Source organism: Pogona vitticeps, chromosome 1 (genome assembly GCF_051106095.1).
Source record: "Pogona vitticeps strain Pit_001003342236 chromosome 1, PviZW2.1, whole genome shotgun sequence".
Classification (NCBI taxonomy): Eukaryota; Metazoa; Chordata; class Lepidosauria; order Squamata; family Agamidae; genus Pogona; species Pogona vitticeps.
Genome location: NC_135783.1, coordinates 77,457,180 through 77,477,036, shown reverse-complemented (window position 1 = coordinate 77,477,036; position 19,857 = coordinate 77,457,180). Strand labels below are relative to the sequence as shown.

At 41.2% G+C, this 19,857-nt stretch overlaps 1 protein-coding gene and 1 long non-coding RNA gene across 7 annotated transcripts in view; one reads left to right on the top strand and one right to left on the bottom strand.

The window, feature by feature from the left end:
- UTRN (utrophin) overlaps positions 1-19,857 on the top strand; it is a 431,410-nt gene that overhangs the window by 152,836 nt on the left and 258,717 nt on the right. For all 6 annotated transcript variants that reach the window (XM_078383278.1, XM_072995753.2, XM_072995759.2 and 3 more), the window contains exons 43-49: positions 5,543-5,693; positions 10,982-11,157; positions 11,742-11,877; positions 12,785-12,934; positions 15,544-15,628; positions 16,580-16,794; positions 18,467-18,584. In XM_078383278.1, the coding sequence (XP_078239404.1) occupies positions 5,543-5,693; positions 10,982-11,157; positions 11,742-11,877; positions 12,785-12,934; positions 15,544-15,628; positions 16,580-16,794; positions 18,467-18,584 (1,031 nt within the window). The remainder of the gene's footprint in view (positions 1-5,542; positions 5,694-10,981; positions 11,158-11,741; positions 11,878-12,784; positions 12,935-15,543; positions 15,629-16,579; positions 16,795-18,466; positions 18,585-19,857) is intronic.
- LOC144585944 (uncharacterized) lies at positions 18,386-19,589 on the bottom strand. Its single transcript, XR_013540581.1, has 2 exons — positions 19,502-19,589; positions 18,386-18,532 (listed from the first exon to the last, which is right to left on the bottom strand). It is a non-coding gene; the product is annotated as an uncharacterized LOC144585944 (long non-coding RNA).

Genomic DNA, 19,857 nt, shown 5'->3' with positions numbered 1-19,857 from the left:
TCCCAGAATTTGATCATTTCTGAATTGTGGGCAAATCTCTAAAAGATTTTGAAAAGAGAATAGAATTTGGTGCAATCAGGTCCTTTCCTCCCTCAGTTTAGACTTTGGCAGTAGCTCTCTCCATTCTAAATGACAAAAGTAGCAGTGGATAGATCAAGTAATTGAATTCCAGTGTGTAAGGGAGATTATATGTACAGTAGAAAACAAAGAAGAATTAATTATTTTTTTAAAGTTTCTGATGTGGGCATACTATCTTTCTTTAAGCTGGATCCAGGGCCGGACTGGCCATCTGGAAATTCTGGCAAATGCCAGAAGGGCCGATGGTCAGAAGGCCGGTTCCTGCCAGCCATTCCCCCGCCGCCGCCGCCGCCGCCAACTGGCCCCATCCCTCCTCCTCCTCGTCGTCCTCCTTCTCTTCCTTGGCGGGAACAGGACGACTGACTTCACTGGAGCCCCTTCGGAGACATGGGGCAGCGGAGCCCCGGCGGGCTTGCGCCGCCTGCTCTGCTCTGCCCTGCCCGCCCGCCGCCCTCGCTACCGTCAGCAGAGAAGGTGAGCCCCGCGGCGGTGGCAACGGCCACTGCCTCCCCTTCTGCTCATCTCCTCTCCGCTCTCCTCTCGCTGCCGCAGCTTTACAAAAGCCGGGCGGGCGCCGCCTTGGCTCCCTTTTGCAGCCAATGGAGGGAGGTGGGAAAAAAGCAGCGGCGGCGGCGGCGGCGGCGGGCAGCCGAGCAACCCGCGGCGTCTCCTGGTTCCCCGCGCGGCCCTCTTGGCGGAGCCGTGTGGCGCGCGTGGGCGCGTGAGCTGCACAGACGGGGGTGGGGTGGGGAGCTCTGTGTGTGTGTGTGTGTGTGTGTGTGTGTGTGTGTGGACGCCGCCTCGCTTTCAACCTGCCGCCCCTGTTCACCTTGGAGGTGCGGGGCTTGCTGAGGGGTGGCGGGAGAATAGCGGCGCGCAGGCCGGCTGAAATGAGGAATACTGTATCGGCTATGAAGGAGTGACCTCGAAAATGCCCCGCCTTCAGCTGCCCTGCTGAGCTCTTGTAAACTTAAGCCTGTCGGGAGACAGTCCATTTCATATTTGCTTTTCCTCTTTTCTTGCTGCCTTCCGCCTTTCCCAGGACGATTGTCTTTTCCACAGAATCCCACCTTCTCATGATGTGCCTAAAGTAGGACAGTCTCCGTTTTCTTCCTTTTTGCCTCCAGAGATAGATCAAGCTTGATTTGATCTAGGACCCATGGGGTATCTGCAAAGATTTCCTCCAGGAGCACATTTATGACAGAGCAGTGATTGGCATGACCTCCCTTCCCCTCATAAGGTTTTGAGAGGAGCATCTTGGTCCACAGGCTATGCCTGGTTACTCAGAAGTAAGCTCTATTTTGGTTGTTTTTTTTTTTTCAGGCTGTTTGGCTGTGTTCTGGAGGTTTTTCTTCCTAACGTTTCACCAGACTCTATGGCCGGCATCCTCAGAGGACAGAAGTGGCTGTCTGTGACTCCTGTCCTCTGAAGATGCCGGCCACAGAGGCTGGCAAAACATTAGGAAGAAAAACCTCCAGAACATGGACAAGCAACCCTGAAAAACCCACAGCAACCATTGGATCCTGGCCATGAAAGCCTTCGAGAATGCAAGCTGTATTTTGTTCACTTGGACATTTTTCCTTCAGTATCACTAAAACTGCAGGCCAGAGTATAATACAAAATGTACAGTATACATATGTGTGATCTATTCATAGAATATTGTCTCTGGACTGGGCACTTTTTTTTTTTTTTTTGGCTTGCTGGTCAGATGAGATTTTGAGCTCTCCAGAACTCTTCATCACACAAAGATGGTATAAAATTTAGTTAAGGCAAATACAGTATCTTAAAAATTGGGCCAGAGTTGATGCCCACAGCCCATGAAACCAGACTGCCAGGAAAGCAAAACAGTTTTAGATTCCACATGGGTGAGTGAGAAAGGTACCAATTTGCAGGCTCTCCACTGTCTGCACATAGTTATTTCACAAACACTCTGTTGGCTCAGGTTTGATTCCCCCCTCCCCGTTAATCAGGTATGCTTAAGAGTATAATGTAAAGTAATCAACATTATTCTGAAAGGTTTCTTGTCTGTTCTGACATGTCTCATCACAGAAGCTTGGGCAGAGGGGAAGGAATCCAGTTGTTAAGACAGAGAAAAAAATATGGTCAACCTTGGTGTTCTGTCAGTAGGATGAGGCGGCTTTAGATACAGCCATCATAGATTCCAGGATTGATCTGACATTAAAAATCAGGATCAATGGCTGATCTCAGGGTCAGCCCAAGACATTTGATGTCTGAGGCAGAGCAGCTAATTGCCAACCCCACTTCCACTCAGGTCCAAGTAAATTAGAACCCAAAGCCGGCTGAGTTATTTGGATATGGAGTAGCTATCTTTCCAAGGCACCCCAGATCTGTTCCTTCCTCCTGTTTTGTGAGATACAGTACTTGCTGAAAATGGGTTGCGTTTCAAAGTCCTGCTTCTTCCCAAAAGTCACAGGTGGGCCGTGATGTGAGCATGAGGGACAGACACATCATGCCAGTCTGGGATGAGGAGTTTCTGCCCTTCCTCCAGTTCAGACCACAAGCAGCCACTCCCAAAGGTACAGCTAGGAAGGTACCTTCACACATATCCAGGATAGACTGGAATGGCAATGGAGGTCTGAACCTCTCTCCTCTCAGGCATTCTTCATTCTTCTTCTTAACATGTCTTGCAAGCCCAAGGTAACACATCTTTTATTATCATGAAGCAAGCCCCACAGAATAAAAATTCATTTCCGAACATAGAAAAGTCAGGGTATCTACTTAGTTCTTAAGTCAGATATAGAGAAAACAATAACCACTGGACCGTCTAGCATTGATTGTCTATACCAGAAGTCAGCAACCTTAATGTCTCTCCAGTTGCTTTGGATGATAACTCCCACAATCCCTCATCATTGGTCATGCTGGCTGAGGCCTTTGTAATATGACTTCCAAAATATCTGGAGGGCCAATGATACTCCACCACCACCACCACCACCCCCAGTCTACATTGCCTTTAGGATTACAGATCAGAAACTTTCCCAGACCGGGAAGCTTTGAACCTGGGACCAGCATGTATGCTGCTACTAAGCTCTAGCCTGTATTAATTTATGTTCTCCCATCCTATGTAGCCATGTGCAATGTGCATACTTGGTGTGTGTGGTTACTCCATCACATATCCAGACCATTCACTTAGTTGCATCCCTGGACAAACAACAGAGAGCCAAAAATTTGTGGAAATCACTACAGTATTCTACAATAGGATTATGGCTCAAATATATGCTATTTTTCCTAAATAACTCAATGTGGCATAGTAACATTATTACACTGATAATGCAAGCTGAAAAAAGCACCACACAATAAGGTAAAGGTTACCCTTGACAATTTGTCCAGTCGTGTCTGACTCTAGGGCGCGGTGCTCATCCCCGTCTCCAAACCATAGAACCAGTGTTTGTCTGTAGACAGTTTCCATAGTCACGTGGCCAGCGTGACTAGACACAGAAAGCCGTTACCTTCCCACCATGGTGGTACCTATTTATCTACTTGTATTTACATGCTTTCGAACTGCTAGGTTGGCAGGAGCTGGGGCAAGTGATGGGAGCTCACTCCATCATGTGGATTCGATCTTACGACTGCTGGTCTTCTGACTTTGCAGCACAGAGGCTTCTGCAGTTTAACCCGCAGTGCCACCACGTCCCTACTACACAATAAAGCTACCAACAAATATCATTCACAGCTAAGCTCCACTTTCAGTAGCTTGATTCATGCCAGGGTTAAGCAAAGGATGAGGCTCAAGAGACAAATTCAAGATACCACAAACTTCACACACAACAGAAAAACAGCTACCCTTTCTAGTTAGGAAATAGGGAAGAAGCGTATCTTTTCTGTATGGATGTCAATCATTTATAGGTCAAGACATGCTAAAATGTCTAAACAGGAACTGGGGCATCACTGAAAACATTTTGATTTTAAGCTTCAGGTTGCTGGAAACAAGGCTGTCCTTATCAGCATGCAAGGGATGACTCCTTGCATGGTTGCTTTAAATGTGTGTTGGAATATAAGAGCATGATAGTGGTTGAAGACAATGAAATCAGAAATCAAGGGTGGTTAGCTTATCTTAAACAAAGGCATTTTAATAGATGCTTGGCAGTTATAAATAAAGCAATCTGAAGCCCCCTTTCCTCAAAGCCCCCTATTACTGCATTTCAAGACAGGGAAACATTTACTTGTTGAATTTCTTCCTGTCATGTAGTTATTAAGAGCAAAAAAGCTTTTTTTAAACACCTTGTGTTACAAATAGAGTATGACATAAATACAAAAGACTGATAATATTTTTGTTCCAATACTGATTCCAACATAAAATGAAAGCTGGCCTTTTCTGTAATATTAGATTGGGAAAATTCTCAGCACAAAATATATTTTTTAAAAATTATATATATATTTTCCTCTCTGATCTTTCTCTAAAAATTGGATGTTGCATTTCTCAAAGGTCTTCACATCATGTTACCAGACAGTCAAGCCTTATTGAAAGTCATACATTAGGTTCTCTACCCCACTTTAAAGCACCAGTGGAGGGATTCTGTGAGCTTTTTGTCATGCTCTGGAGGTCTGTGCCTCTGTTGACCTTGAAATGCTGCTTCTTTTGCAAGACTGGGGTAGTGAAAGTGCTGCAGGTCTTCAGATTAAAGAGTCACAAGAAATGGCAGGTTTACAACAAGTCTCACAGACCCATGCAAGACTTTGGAAAAATAGAAACATCTAAAAAATTTAGTTGTGGTTATTACTTTGTTTGAGGGATGTGGTGGTGCTGTGGGCTAAACTGCAAAAGCCTGTGCTGCAGGGTCAGAAAACCAGCAGTCATAAGATCGAATCCATGCGACAGTGTGAGTGCCCGTCGCTTGCCCCAGTTCCTGCCAACATAGCAGTTTGAAAGCATGTAAAAATGCAAGTAGATCAATAGGGACCACCTCAGTGGCAAGGTAACAGCGTTCCGTGTCTAAGTCGCACTGGCCATGTGACCACGGAAGAATGTCTTTGCACAAACGCTGGCTCTAATTACACTTTTTGTTAAACGTGATGATTTTATAGGTTTAGATTTCCTGATGCTCCTTGTTATTTATACAACCAGGGCAATGATTGAGTTAGGGAGAACTTGTAAGCATGTACCAATACCACTATACCAGCAACGCCCTTTCAGCGCACCACAATATCGTGAATGGAGCCCACAACAGGTGGGCCTGTGCCCCCACAGCCGGTGGGCCTGTGTGCTCTAAATGCCAGGGCCGATTTTTGGTCCCAGTCCGGCCCTGGCTGGATCAAATGCACCTAAACAACTATGCAGTTTAATGTTGACGTCTCTTGTATCCTGAATAACTGTGTAGGTTTACATCTGCTTTTCCTATAGCATGAATACAATTTTAAAAGAATAAGATGACTTTCCATTTTACAAAATTGTGTTTGAAATAGGCTTCATAAATCATTTTCTTCTGCTTCCCCTTGGTTCACTCAGCTGCTTTGAAAAGTCTGTCGCAGAGTGGAGGCAGTTCCATTGCGATCTCAACGATCTGTCACAGTGGTTTACAGAGGCAGAAGGTCTGCTGGCTGAGGCGCACACCGCAGATGGTAGACTGGATATAGAGACAGCAAGAATACACCAGCAGGTATCTGATCACTTCATGCTAAGGCAGTGAGCCTGCTTATATCCTTGGACTGGAATTCTGCCACGGGGAAGAACACTTGAGGTGGAATTGTGTTCTGGTTGTCTTTTTTTGCTGTAAATTGAGATAATGAAACCATTTCCCTTCAATCGGTAAAAATTACTTCAGCAGACGCATAAACCGTGTTAATAATTTTCAGGTACAGCTTCCAGCTGATTTTGATAGAAAGTACAACTTTTTGAATTTTTATTTCTACAAGAATTTCTGCTCTGTATTCTCTTCTAAGACTATGAGAGCAACCCCCTCCCTAAAGAACAACTACAAAACCCCAACCAACCTTCAACTCCCCACTGTTTTCTCTGTATAATAAGATGCAATACTGTATTAGTCACATATACCAATAGGTATACAGTAGTTTCTATGGACGGAAAAGAGCAGATACGGATTAAATGGTTTTCAATGCATTCCTATGGGAAATGCAGATTCAACATAAGAACTTTTCAACTTGAGAACCACCTTCCAATACGGATTAAGTTCTTAAGTAGAGACCCCACTGTATGTTAAAGGTACATACCTTTGGTTAGAGCATTCTCTACTTTAGTAACACAGTTGTCTTGTGGGAATAGGACAAGACGAATCCAAAGTGATGATTAGGCATGAAACTTTTTAAAACGACAGCTGCCAAAATTCACCAAGAAGCCCCCTAGGAGAATTCTGGTAGAGTTAGCTAATCCAAGTTCTCAGAGGAGTTTTAGTATAGTTAAGTGTTTTTTTTTTTCTACATTAGGCATGGAGAAGGAGGATATGGGTGGAGCTTTCTAAGCTCCATGAGAACTGCAAGGCATTAAGGGACTGGTAGTTGGTTTTTTTAGAGACCCCTCCTGTAGAGCCTAATAAATAGAGATTACTAGTCCCCTGATGGCTTTCAGTTCCCAATACAAGCACAACAGTTTCATAGATCTATAATGCAAGTAGGATAGGTATATTTTGAGTGGCTGGCCTACTTTGTCTTTCTTGTTTCGGGATATTGTTACGGGAATAATCAGGATTTGAATCCATGGCTTTCTTCACCCCATCCCTAGAAAGCCACCTGTTTCTGTTTTTACCATGGTAGGAACACTTTTATTGATGCAGGAAATTCAGTGCATATTTCTGTGTCTTCAGGAGAGAAATTGGAAATTTTTGGTTTCATTAAAATTGTTTATGCAGTGTATCATATGCAGCAGAATTTCAGTCACTGACTGCTGCTTCATTTTAGTGCCCATAATAGCTCTAATTCTTGCTCTGAGATCATTTTTGTATATTTTTATAGTGAATTGATTTCTATGGACACTGAGTGGTTTTGTTGTTGTTATTATTGTGTGTGTGTGTTTAGTCGTTTAGTCGTGTCCGACTCTTCGTGACCCCATGGACCAGAGCACGCCAGGCCCTCCTATCTTCTACTGCCTCCCGGAGTTGTGTCAGGTTCATGTTGGTTGCTTCGCAGACACTGTCCAGCCATCTCATCCTTGGTCGTCCCCTTCTCCTCTTGCCATCACACCTTCCTAACATCAAGGTTTTTTCCAAGGACTCTTTTCTTCTCATGAGATGGCCAAAGTACTGGAGCCTCAGCTTCAGGATCTGTCCTTCCAGTGAGCACTCAGGGTTGATTTCCTTTAGAATTGATAGGTTTGTTCTCTTTGCAGTCCAGGGGATTCTCAAGAGCCTCCTCCAGCACCACAATTCAAAGGCATCAATTCTTCGGCGGTCTGCTTTCTTTATGGTCCAGCTCTCACTTCCATACATCACGACAGGAAAAACCATAGCTTTGACTATTCGGACTTTTGTTGGCAAGGTGATGTCTCTGCTTTTCAAGATGCTGTCAAGATTTGTCATCGCTTTCCTCCCAAGAAGAAGGCGTCTTTTAATTTCAGGGCTGCTGTCTCCATCTGCAGTGATCATGGAGCCCAGGAAGATAAAATTTGACACTGCCTCCATATCTTCCCCTTCTATTTCCCAGGAGGTGATGGGACCAGTGGCCATGATCTTAGTTTTTTTGATGTTGAGTTTCAGACCATTTTTTGCACTCTCCTCTTTCACTCTCATTACAAGGTTCTTTAATTCCTCCTCACTTTCTGCCATCAGAGTGGTATCATCTGCATATCGGAGGTTGTTGATATTTCTTCCGGCAATCTTAATTCCGGCTTGGGTTTCTTCCAGTCCAGCCTTCCGCATGATGTATTCTGCATATAAGTTAAATAAGCTGGGGGACAATATACAGCCTTGCCGTACTCCTTTCCCAATTTTGAACCACTCAGTTGTTCCATGACCAGTTCTAACTGTTGCTTCCTGTCCCACATATAGGTTTCTCAGGAGACAGATAAAGTGGTCAGGCACTCCCATTTCTTTAAGAACTTGCCATAGTTTGTTGTGGTCCACACAGTCAAAGGCTTTCGCATAGTCAATGAAGCAGAAGTAGATATTTTTCTGGAACTCTCTGGCTTTCTCCATAATCCAGCGCAAGTTAGCAATTTGGTCTCGAGTTCCTCTGCCTCTTCGGAATCCAGCTTGTACTTCTGGGAGTTCTCGGTCCACATACTGCTGAAGCCTACCTTGCAGGATTTTGAGCATAACCTTGCTAGCGTGCGAAATGAGTGCAATTGTTCGGTAGTTGGAGCATTCTTTGGCACTGCCTTTCTTTGGGATTGGGATGTAGACTGATCTTTTCCAATCCTCTGGCCACTGTTGGGTTTTCCAAACTTGCTGGCATATTGAATGTAGCACCTTAACAGCATCATCTTTCAAGATTTTAAATAGTTCAACTGGGATGCCATCACCTCCACTGGCCTTGTTGTTAGCCAGGCTTTCTAAGGCCCACTTGACTTCGCTCTCCAGGATGTCTGGCTCAAGGTCAGCAACTACATTGTCTGGGTTGTCCGGGATATCCAAATCTTTCTGATATAATTCCTCTGTGTATTCTTGCCACCTCTTCTTGACGTCTTCTGCTTCTGTTAGGTCCCTCCCATTTTTGTCTTTTATCATGTTCATCTTTGCGCAAAATGTTCCTCTAATATCTCCAATTTTCCTGAAGAGCTCTCTGGTCTTTCCTTTTCTGTTATCTTCCTCTATTTCTTTGCATTGTTCATTTAAGAAGGCCCTCTTGTCTCTCCTTGCTATTCTTTGGAAGTCTGCATTCAATTTTCTGTAACTTTCCCTATCTCCCTTGCATTTTGTTTCCCTTCTCCTCTCTGCTATTTCTAAGGCCTCGTTGGACAGCCACTTTGCTTTCTTGCATTTCCTTTTCTTTGGGATGGTTTTCGTTGCTGCCTCCTGGACAATGTTACGAGCCTCTATCCAAAGTTCTTCAGGCACTCTGTCCACCAAATCTAGTTCCTTAAATCTGTTCTTTACTTCCACTGTGTATTCATAAGGGATTTGGTTTAGATTATACCTGAGTGGCCCAGTGGTTTTTCCTACTCTCTTCAGTCTAAGCTTGAATTTTGCTATGAGAAGCTGATGATCAGAACCGCAGTCAGCTCCAGGTCTTGTTTTTGCTGACTGTATAGAGCTTCTCCATCTTTGGCTGCAGAGAATATAATCAATCTGATTTCGATATTGCCCATCTGGTGATTTCCATGTATAGAGTCGCCTCTTGTGTTGTTGGAAAAGGGTGTTTGTGATGACCAGCTTATTCTCTTGACAAAACTCTATTAGCCTTTGTCCTGCTTCGTTCTGAACTCCAAGGCCAAACTTCCCTGTTGTTCCTTTTATCTCTTGGCTCCCTACTTTAGCATTCCAGTCCCCTAGAATGAGAAGAACATCTTTCTTTGGTGTCAGTTCTAGAAGGTGTTGTAAATCTTCATAGAATTGTTCAATTTCAGTCTCCTCAGCAATGCTGGTTGGTGCATAAACTTGGATTATTGTGATGTTGAATGGTCTGCCTTGGATTCGTATTGACATCATTCTGTCATTTTTGAGATTGTATCCCATTACAGCTTTTCCCACTCTTTTGTTGACTATGAGGGCTACTCCATTCCTTCTACGGGATTCTTGCCCACAGTAGTAGATATGATAATCATCTGAGCTGAATTCGCCCATTCCTGTCCATTTTAGTTCACTGATGCCCAGGATGTCGATGTTTATTCTTGCCATCTCCTGTTTGACCACCTCCAGCTTCCCAACGTTCATAGATCTTACATTCCAGGTCCCTATGCAGTATTTTTCTTTACAGCATTGGACTTTCCTTTCACTTCCAGGCACGTCCACAGCTGAGCGTCCTTTCGGCTTTGGCCCAACCACTTCATTAGCTCTGGAGCTACTTGTACTTGTCCTCCACTCTTCCTCAGTAGCATGTTGGACGCCTTCCGACCTGAGGGGCCCATCTTCCAGCGTCATATCTTTTAGCCTTTTGTTTCTGATCATGGGGTGTTCTTGGCAAAGATACTGGAGTGGCTTGCCATTTCCTACTCCAGGTGGATTGCGTTTAGTCGGAACTCTCCACTATGTCCTGTCCGTCTTGGGTGTCCCTGCACGGCATAGCCCATAGCTTCTCTGAGTTACTCAAGCCCCTTCGCCACGACAAGGCAGCAATCCATGAAGGGGTTGTTATTATTAGGGATATATGAAAGCTGAATCTAACTTCCCCTGATTTCCCCGAATTTCCTTGCATTTTTGATAATGGGAACACTCTCCTTAATTACTGTAGTTGAAATTTTGTAAGGCTACGAAGAATAGGCAGAATAGCTCTTCTGAGTCAAGCTAATATTTTCCCCTGGTTCCACAGAATCTGTGTTGTTGTTTAGTCGTTAAGTCGTGTCTGACTCTTCATGACCCCATGGACCAGAGCACGTCAGGCCCTACAGAATCTGTAGCCAATATTTAAACAAAATGGTAGGGTTCCTTAAAAAGACACACATGCCTATTTTTATTATTTGTGTTAAGACTTTTCTTAGCTTAGCTTCAGCAGTATGTTCTGCTCTGCTTGTCATTGGTAGATTGAGATTCATGGGTATACTAGTTTATGCTTAAGTACAAATTAATAAGCATTCGTTTTAAAAAACAATCTTTCTTTCTTTCTTTCTTTCCTTCTTTCTTCCTCCCTTCCCTTCCCTTCCCTTCCCTTCCCTTCCCTTCCCTTCCCTTCCCTTCCCTTCCCTTCCCTTCCCTTTTCCTTTTCCTTTTCCCTTCCCTTCCCTTCCCTTTCCCTTCCTTCTTTCACAAATACTGTGTGCCCAATCATTGTTTCAGGCTACATATCAATGTCAAAGTGGGTATATAACAAAATTCAGTTGGTTTTTTTATATTTGTGACAGGAGCTTGAAGATGGAGTGAGCAGTCATCAGGCCAGCTTTTCAGCACTGAACAGAACAGGAGAAGGAATAATACAGAAACTCTCCACTACAGATGGAAGCTTCCTGAAAGAGAAATTAGCAGGATTGAATAAACGCTGGAAAGCCATCACTGCTGAAATTATGGAAAGACAACAGAGGTAACAAGATCAATCAGGATTTGAGATATTTTAGAAGAAGCACTGAAAACTAGTGTCCTTAGAGGCTCTGAATAGTACATATTGTATGTGTTCTCTTGGCTTAAAACTTCTGTGGCCTATATCTGAATGATCTCTCAATGTTGCTTTTAAAAAATTAAGAAACATGCTTTTGCTTTTAAGGTAATGCAAATCCACACCAATATCACAGTTTTACTGCCTCCATTTTATGCAGTTATTCATTAAATATACTTTTTTTAATATGCTGGTAATAAGCTGATGTTTTGGAATGACAATGTATTAGTGATCTTTGTGCATTTTGCTTAGTGTTTCTTATCTGCGAGTCAAGTAAAAAAATAAAACATGCCTTCACTGTAGAATTGAGATGCAGATAAATTGAAGATCCAAATAAATCAGTGTCTCTGAAGTTGAATTCTAAGTAAGGTTAATGCTGACACTGCAAATATGTGCTAAATATAAAAACCATCAGCGACTGTAGAGGCAATTTCCTTTCAGGTTGGCTTTTACATTGGCTTCAATATAGTGATTTTCTTATTTTATGTTCCACGTTGGGGTTTGTGCCACAGACTGAAAGGAGAGAATCAACAATTAATAGGCTTCACAAGAAGGCTAGAAGAATTTAGTTGCTGGATGGAAAACATAGAAAACGCCCTGGGAGAAAAACCCACAATGAGCCATGAAGAAAATCTCCAAGAATTAATGGCAAGTTAGACTGAAATTGATAATGTTTGAGTTTGAACTGATCCCTCTTTGTTTCCTTTTCAGTGGAGTACATTGTAAACATTACCTGTCCTGAGTTTATGCAATCATAAGAGTCTGCAGCCCCACCCATAATGTTAAGCATAATTAATATCTGCAAAGCACAGTTAAAAGGATTAGGAGTATCCTTTACATTTTAGAGCTGTGCAGTAGATGGGATTACTGACTTTAAATTAGGCAATAAGAGGTGCTTCTTGTCTAAAGGGTTGCAAATGGTGCAATATAAGAATGGCCACATTAGTGTAAAAGTGCATTCTTAGGTCCATTTGTTGCACATTGATGGGATATGGTGGGTTGGATGTTAAGATCCTGTGTGTGGAGCTATGCTGATAGGATGTTCCTAGGTATGTTGTAAGCCCTTGCTTCTCTCCCCTTCATATGAACAGATTAGGAACTACATGCTAGCAGGGGTTTCAGTTGGGCCAAGAATCATTTTGTGAATGAGAGAAACCCTTATAATCCAAGGAAGGCAGCTCAGGATCTAAACAAAAAATTACTTTGTTTTTGTTTGTCTATGGAAAGTGTATCACTTCTTGATTCTATTTTTGATCTTTTTAAAAAAAACATTGCAGTATTGTAAATGACTCTAGGATTAAAAGAATTGCAAATAGTATTTGTATTTTCTCAGTATTTTCCTCTTGGCAGCAAGCACTACTCTCATTCCCCCTAAATCACTTTTCAACCATAAGATTAGGAACATGCATTTTAAAACAAATTAGATAGTACCTTTTGTAGTCAGTACCACAGTTCTGTGCTGTCACAGAATTCTGGCGTGTGCTGTGCCCTGGATATAATTACAAAGAACTATCCATTTCAGTTGAATTGAAGATGTTCTCTTAACTGTTTTTAGGGCTTGATTGAGGAGATGGACATGCAAGGAGAAAAACTCAAGTGGCTAAACAGAAATGAGTCAGAGGTGCTTTCAAATGAAAACATTGGGCCCCAGGAAAGAGAGAATATTTCTGATAGACTGAGGACCCTTGATATTAAATGGAAGAAGGTATGGTTTTAAATATAGCAATAAAGCTATAGGGTCACATGTGTTCTACTTCATTATTCTCTTTTATTACATTTGAGTACTCTTATAGAATGGTGTGCAGGGGATGGACAAGTTGGTATAAAAATAGTGTCATAATACTGAAAATTCTGCTTGAAACTGTTTTTGTTGTTGTTGGCTTGTAGCTTAGATCATACCATTAGAGTGGTACCTCGCTTAGCGATTGCTTTGTTTAACGATGTAATCGCTTAACGATTAGTTTTCCGGAGCGATCTTGCGCTCCGTTTAACGATGTTTCCTATGGGCAATTTTCGCATAGCGATGTTTGGGATCTTGCTTCGCATAGCAATGACAGTTTGGGTCCCCCTGTTTTGCTTAACGATGGTTTTGACAGCCTCGTGTTGGTTGTCTTTTAAATGTTTAAAAATGCTTTAAAAAGGTTTAGAATGCTTGAAATCATAAGTGTACTTTATAAACCCTTTGTTAAACTAATTTGACTTTGTTCTGACTCTTTTTGAATTTGTTGTATTTTTTCCCCCCATTGAAATGCATCAAATACGTTTCAATGCATTTCAATTGGGGAACCGCGTTTCACTTAGCGATGTTTCCTATGGCAATTTTCACTTAAGGACGGCAGTCCGTTCCCATTGGAACGGATTATCCAGTTTTCAATGCATCTCTCTGGGAAAACGCGTTTCGCATAGCGATGTTTTTTTTGGCACCAATTAAAATTGTTAAGCGAGGCACCACTGTATTTTGTTTTAAGGCATGTCCAGGGTAGAAAATACCACCAAAATAGCTTTGGAATGCCCCTGAATATGTAATTATCCCTGTGACTTGCTGTTTGTTTGGGAATTGTTTCCAATGGAAGTCATGTAACATGTGATAGAGTTGAACAGAAGTTTCTGTTTGCTCACTCTTAACAGATCACAGCAGAGATAAAACTGAGACAAACTTCAGGGAGCAGTTGACCAGGGAGAGCTATCAGGAGTTTGACGGGGTGGTAATAAAGAAAGGTAGTATGGAAAGGGTGTACTGGAGAAAGAGAGAAAAGAACAGGAGACCAAGGAGGCAAAGGGAGAGAGTTATATGTTAGTGGACTTTTGCATCATTATTCAAGGCAGACAAAACGACGGAAAAGGCACTCCCAGGCAAACAGAAGAAAGCGAAAAGGTGACAGGGATAATGGAGGAAAAGGACACTTCAGGGGGTGTGGCCTGCAAAGTGTGTGCAGTGTTTGTGCCTGAGAAAAACACAGTGTACACATGCAGCAAGAGCAAACTGCAGTGTACACATGCAGCAAGAGCAGCGTTGTTGTGGTAAGAAAAAGTGAAAGAACTGGAGCAGTGAGTGGCCTCCCTTAAGGGTATAAGAGAAGTTGAAGAGTACATGGACAGAACTCTTGGGCAGCATCAGCAATTGCAAGAGGCACTGAAGGCAGAAGAATGGCAAGACAAAGCAGAGGAGGAAAATGCTGAGCAGAGAAAAAACATCGTAGAGGAATTACCATGGAAATGAGTCACAGTTAGGAGAGAAAGAATAAGACACTCTTCACCAGTGGAACTGCAGTACCACTTTCAGATTAATGAAGAGGACTCTGGCAGATAGCAGACAGAGGAAGATGTACTGGAGACCTCACGAGAGGACATGAAAGAGACTGAAGCTCAGCCAAGCACAGTCACTTCCTGGGAGTGAACTCAAGGGAGCAGAACTCAAGGCTGATTTTGTGGGCCACAGTACTCCTGGGGCCTTCTTTTTTCCCCTTGGGGGAAAAAAAGGATTAATTGGTTCCATGAGTGGCAGTACACCTATTAAATAGATCACAGGGACCTTCTGCACTGTTTACCACCAAACAAAACAAAACAAACCCTACCTCCCCCCAAAAAAGCAAACGAAGAAAGGAACAACTATAATTAAGACCCCAGGTATCGTCAAAATCCAAAGTTGACTGTACATCGTTTTGGGCTTCTTGGGCTTTGGTTTTTTTTTGGGGGGGTAGGGGTCATCAAGTACATGTGTCTGTCTACAGTTTGGGTGATCTGTGCAACCCTTGGAAGATCCTGGGACAGAAAACGGACCCACAAAGTTCACCTACTTCAGATGTTAAGTAATATGAATGATTTGTCATGAAGTCAGATTTAGGAGCATACAGTGGGAATGGGAGAAGTAGATTTTGCCCCATGACAGCTCCTCTTGCCTCCTAACCATGCTGAATATAATGGACTGTGGTGTTGTGAGAAGATGGGATTCTCCCCAGTGTAGATATAGACCCCATGCATAAGCAGTGTTCTGCTGATACTTGGTGTTCCTTGTTAGCCAGAGTGCAGTCATTTAAAACATCTGAGCAAATATATTCAGCCAGCATAAAAAGCAGTATAGTGCCAACCATCCTTCATAGGATATTCCAGATTAAGGGCACCTCTTTTAAAGGAGCTCTGTTGAGGAAGTGATTAACTCTATGATTTTTAGTGGTTGTGTGTGAGTCTTGTCATCTCTTGGGGGTAAATAAAGGAATAGTACAGGTGTGATGTCTAGAGACAGGACTTCAGGTTTGCAGTACTCAGTTATGATCTCCTGCTTTCTTCTAATGTTAAAATTTCTCCCCATATTAGGTCTTGAGGGAAGCACCAAACAGAGTGAGAGAGCTAGAGGCATACATTCATCAGCTCCATCTTGTGCCGCAGACAAAGCCTCCTGGTGAGTGTTTGAGTTAAAAATGTGTTTTTCTGGCTGTGTGTGACTGATTTTTTGCCATTCTGTTCAGTAAATGCAGAGTAAATATATCCTTGGTATTTTGAAGGGACGTAATGCTTAAGATGCTGCTTCTGTAATTAAGATGATATGTTTAATTAAAAAAACTTTTGAAAAGTTTTTGAACAAAAAATATGTTCCTGTGGACTTCGAAATGAACAAAAACAGACATTCCCTTACGTTATCAGTCTTTTGAAGACCAACAGGTGTATTTTTTTCTTTTAAATGATTTAGAAGGTCAAACAGCCTCTGCTTGCCTATGACTCAGTAGTATTTCTTTAGCTGCCAATAATTTTTTGGATTTGTTCCTTGCTGGAAGTTACTCAGATAGTAAGCCAGGATCAATTGCAGGTTGTAGCTTTGTCTCCTTTAGTGCCAGTTTAATGATGTGTAGATTTTGTTCACTCAATATATGAATGTTCCTGAACTGTCTGAGTGAAAATCAGATGGTGAATTTCACAATCTCATCAAGTCTGTCAAAGATGAAGGTGCCATTGGCATTTTGTAATTATGATCCTAGTGTGCCTGTATCATTCTAGTCTTGGAAGCAAGAGGCCAAATGGCAAGTTACTGTGTATATGAGTAATCTGAAGTAGTTACTCTAAAGATTTTGGATCTGAAGCCTAGTCCTTTAATTGAGGGGTTGAGAATATGATGTTAGACTATATGTCTCCTCATCCTGGGCTTTGCTGGCTAGGGTTAACTGGAGTTGTGATCAAACTTAATTTGAAAAGCCAGCTGTTCCCTAGCCTTTGAAGTATGTTAGAATGGGGATAAGGAAGGATAGGAATTCTTGAAAACTGGCATTTTGATCCTTTTTATTTCAATTGCACAAGACTTTTATAACAACCCATAAATGTAAAGCAAGTACCATTTAAATAATTTTGTTATTTTTAGGTTACCCAGTTCTACAAAAGGTGATGCTTGTATCCTCTGGCTCTGAAAATCTTTCTCAAGCACAACCAGTGTTAGAAATCTCTGCACCTGCTGATCTTGACAAAACTACAACAGAACTGGCTGACTGGTTGGCACTAATTGACCAAATGCTGAAGTCCAATATAGTTACTGTGGGAAATGCTGAAGAAATCAATCGGACAATTGCACGCATGAAAGTATGTGGGTCCATGAAATTGTTGTTGCTTTTGAGGTCCTGATGATGTATTGCAATGTCTCAGCTTGCTTTTGAATGGGACAAGAGTTGTTATAATAATGATTGATGGGTTGAATTTTTTTTTAAAAAAATGTAATTTCCACAGAAAATTTTGGTTGAGTGGTAGAGTATTACTCCCAATTGCCCTGAACAATACTGAAACCTAATGTTTTTCATATCTCTCTGTGTATTTGGGATATGGAGTAGTATTGGAGTTGCTCACACGTTCAGGAGGAGCACAGCTTTCATCAGCAAATTGGATGAATACTGTGTTATTTGCCCTGAACTTGCTCTGTGATATTTGCATGTTCACATCTATATCCATTCCTAATGAAATACTCAAGAGCTCTGTCATTTCTTTTTTGAGCATTACATTTTTGAAATTGCTCTGATTTGTGGCTAAACTTTATAATACAATGTTGTTATGTTTCCCCAGGGCCATATGCTTTTAAGTCCACCCGTTATTTTTTTAAAGACTCTTGGGTGCACTTTTGTTATGTGCATGATCTTCTGCTGTGTCTAATACAAGCCATACAATATGGGTTACTAGAACAAGTTCACCTTCCTTGAAACATTATTACTGTTATCTACAAATAGTGCATTTCGCTTAAAATAATGAAATTCATTTAATGTAGGTTAATTTCCTTGCTCGGTGACTGTTAATCACGGAGATCCAGCAGCCTCAGGCAATATGTGATTGAGTTTAAAGAGAGTTTTGAATATTGGCACTGACATTTGAAATTGTGCTGGCAGACGTTAAGAGAGAAACCGTTACAGATATTTATGTTGACATTTTCTTTGCTTCTGATGTTAGCAACATTAGAAAGTGGAGGAAATCAGTAACTGAAAGCTCTTTGTGTGTGTTCAGTGTGGCAGTAGTCAAATTAGTTGCCCCAGCACTTTGTTATAATTTATAAAAAATACAAAGAGCATTTAAAATGCCTCAATATGTAGATAAAGACAAAGTAAATACAGTACAAATGTTTGCAAACTATGGTCTCTTGAAATAATATGTCACCATCTTAGCTTTCAAGCTTATTCATATCTTATGTTCTTAGAGTAAATAATAGTTTGTTGTTGTTAGGTGCCATCAAATTGCCTTCAACCTATGGATCCTATGAATTAGCACTCTCCACATTGTCCCATCCTCAGTTGCCCTGATTAGCTCCTGTAAATTCAAGCCTGTGGGTTGAATTTAATATTTGATCTTCCTCTTTTTCTGCTGCCTTCTACCTTTCCCAGCATTACTGTCTTTTCCAGAGAACCCTGCCTTCTCATGTTCAGTCCAAAGTAAGACAAACTCAGTTTCAACATTTTTACCACCAGAAACAGTTCACACTTGATTTGATGTAGGACCCCTTTGTTCGTCTTTCTAGCAGTACAGGGAGTCTATAATAATAAATTCATATAAAGATGCTTCACAATTAGAAAATATGATTAAATCCCTGTTTGACATAGTCTTATCAGTAAGTACAATATATTCACAAGCCTAAGGATATTTCTACTTTTACAATAGCTGTTTAATATCTTAAGTTATTATCTAGGTAGTATCTGAACCATTAATGTTCCCACGTATGTCTGTTTTAGTTTTCCCAGTGGTAACACATTTTATTTTCATTCCTGTCTCTTTACAGATAACAAAAGAGGATTTGGAACATCGGCATCCCCAGCTGGATTCTGTTTTTACTTTGGCTCAGAATCTGAAAAACAAAACGTCAAGTTCTGATGTTAGGACAGCAATCACAGAAAAATGTATATTTGTTTCTCTTGGAGAGAAAAATATTGAAATAATTGTGCAATAGATATAGCAGAATTTGGGTGTTCATGTTTTACTTCAAAAATAATCTTACTGAATAAAGGCAAGGGCAGACCTTGTGTGGAGGAACCTGAAAGAGTCTAGCAAATCATGGATAGTATCAGGATGAAGCCTGTATAGGCCAAAGAAAAGGGCTATGGTGTTAATAGGAAGGATTTTGTTAGCACATGTCTCAGATTTGATGACTTTTTAGATCCCAGTTGTTGCCTAAAAGAATATAGATTCATTTGTGTTAATTTTGCACTAAAGTACTAAGTTCCAAAACCTTTATAGTTCAAGATATTTTGCTAATTTTAATGTTTGTAGGATTTTTAAACACTTTTGGCAATCTGTCACATAATGGCAATATAGGAAAGTTAAATATAGGTTTTACCTGCAACCATAATTGACATGTGTGCCTTTTTTCATGTAATAAGAAAAGCCATTAATATAATAATATATTTCAGGAAGGGCCAAAAATAAATGAAAAAAAAAACAGGAGTGTGGAGAATATAGTTTTACCAAGAACTAGTGGGTAAGGTTTAAAGTTCTTGGGACTGGGCAACTAAGTATCAAGAAAAATAAAGAGATATTAGAGTAGCCCAAATGTAACTTACTTAAAATATTTTTACTCTGCCTTTCTCCTAAAAAAAAGTACCCAAAGCATCTTCATTATTAAAAACACAATATTAAAACCTTAAACAGTAAATTATTCAAATATTAAAAAATTAATAACATTATATTAAAGATGTTAGGTAAAAGCATTATAAAAAGAGTACTACTTTACAAAGGTACAGGCCTAATTTTGAAACCAATTGTGCACTTCCTGTAATGAATATTTATTCTGTATGTTGTTGAAGAACATGTAACTTGCCTCTTGCCAAATGGATTGAAAGGAGTTGGAATCCTGTTCTTTTTAAAAATTTTGTGCAGGACAGGACACAAACGAGGTGGCTCTTCTTTCTTCCCGTTATCGTTTTGCAATAGATTGCACTGAAGTGCAGCTGTAGTTTTCTACAAAAGTCCCAGCATGGAACAAAACCTTTTCTCCTTTATTCACTGTTCTTGGAGAAAGAAGGGAGATATCCGTCCCTCTGCTTCTTTCTACAATCTGGATAAAGTGGCAGCAGCGACTGCCTTCTTGTAGAAAGCAGCTAGATGGAAAAAAAGGGCAGGCTTCCTGTACCTGTGATCAACAGTCCTGTGGAGGAGGGAAGTTCAGCGGGGGCA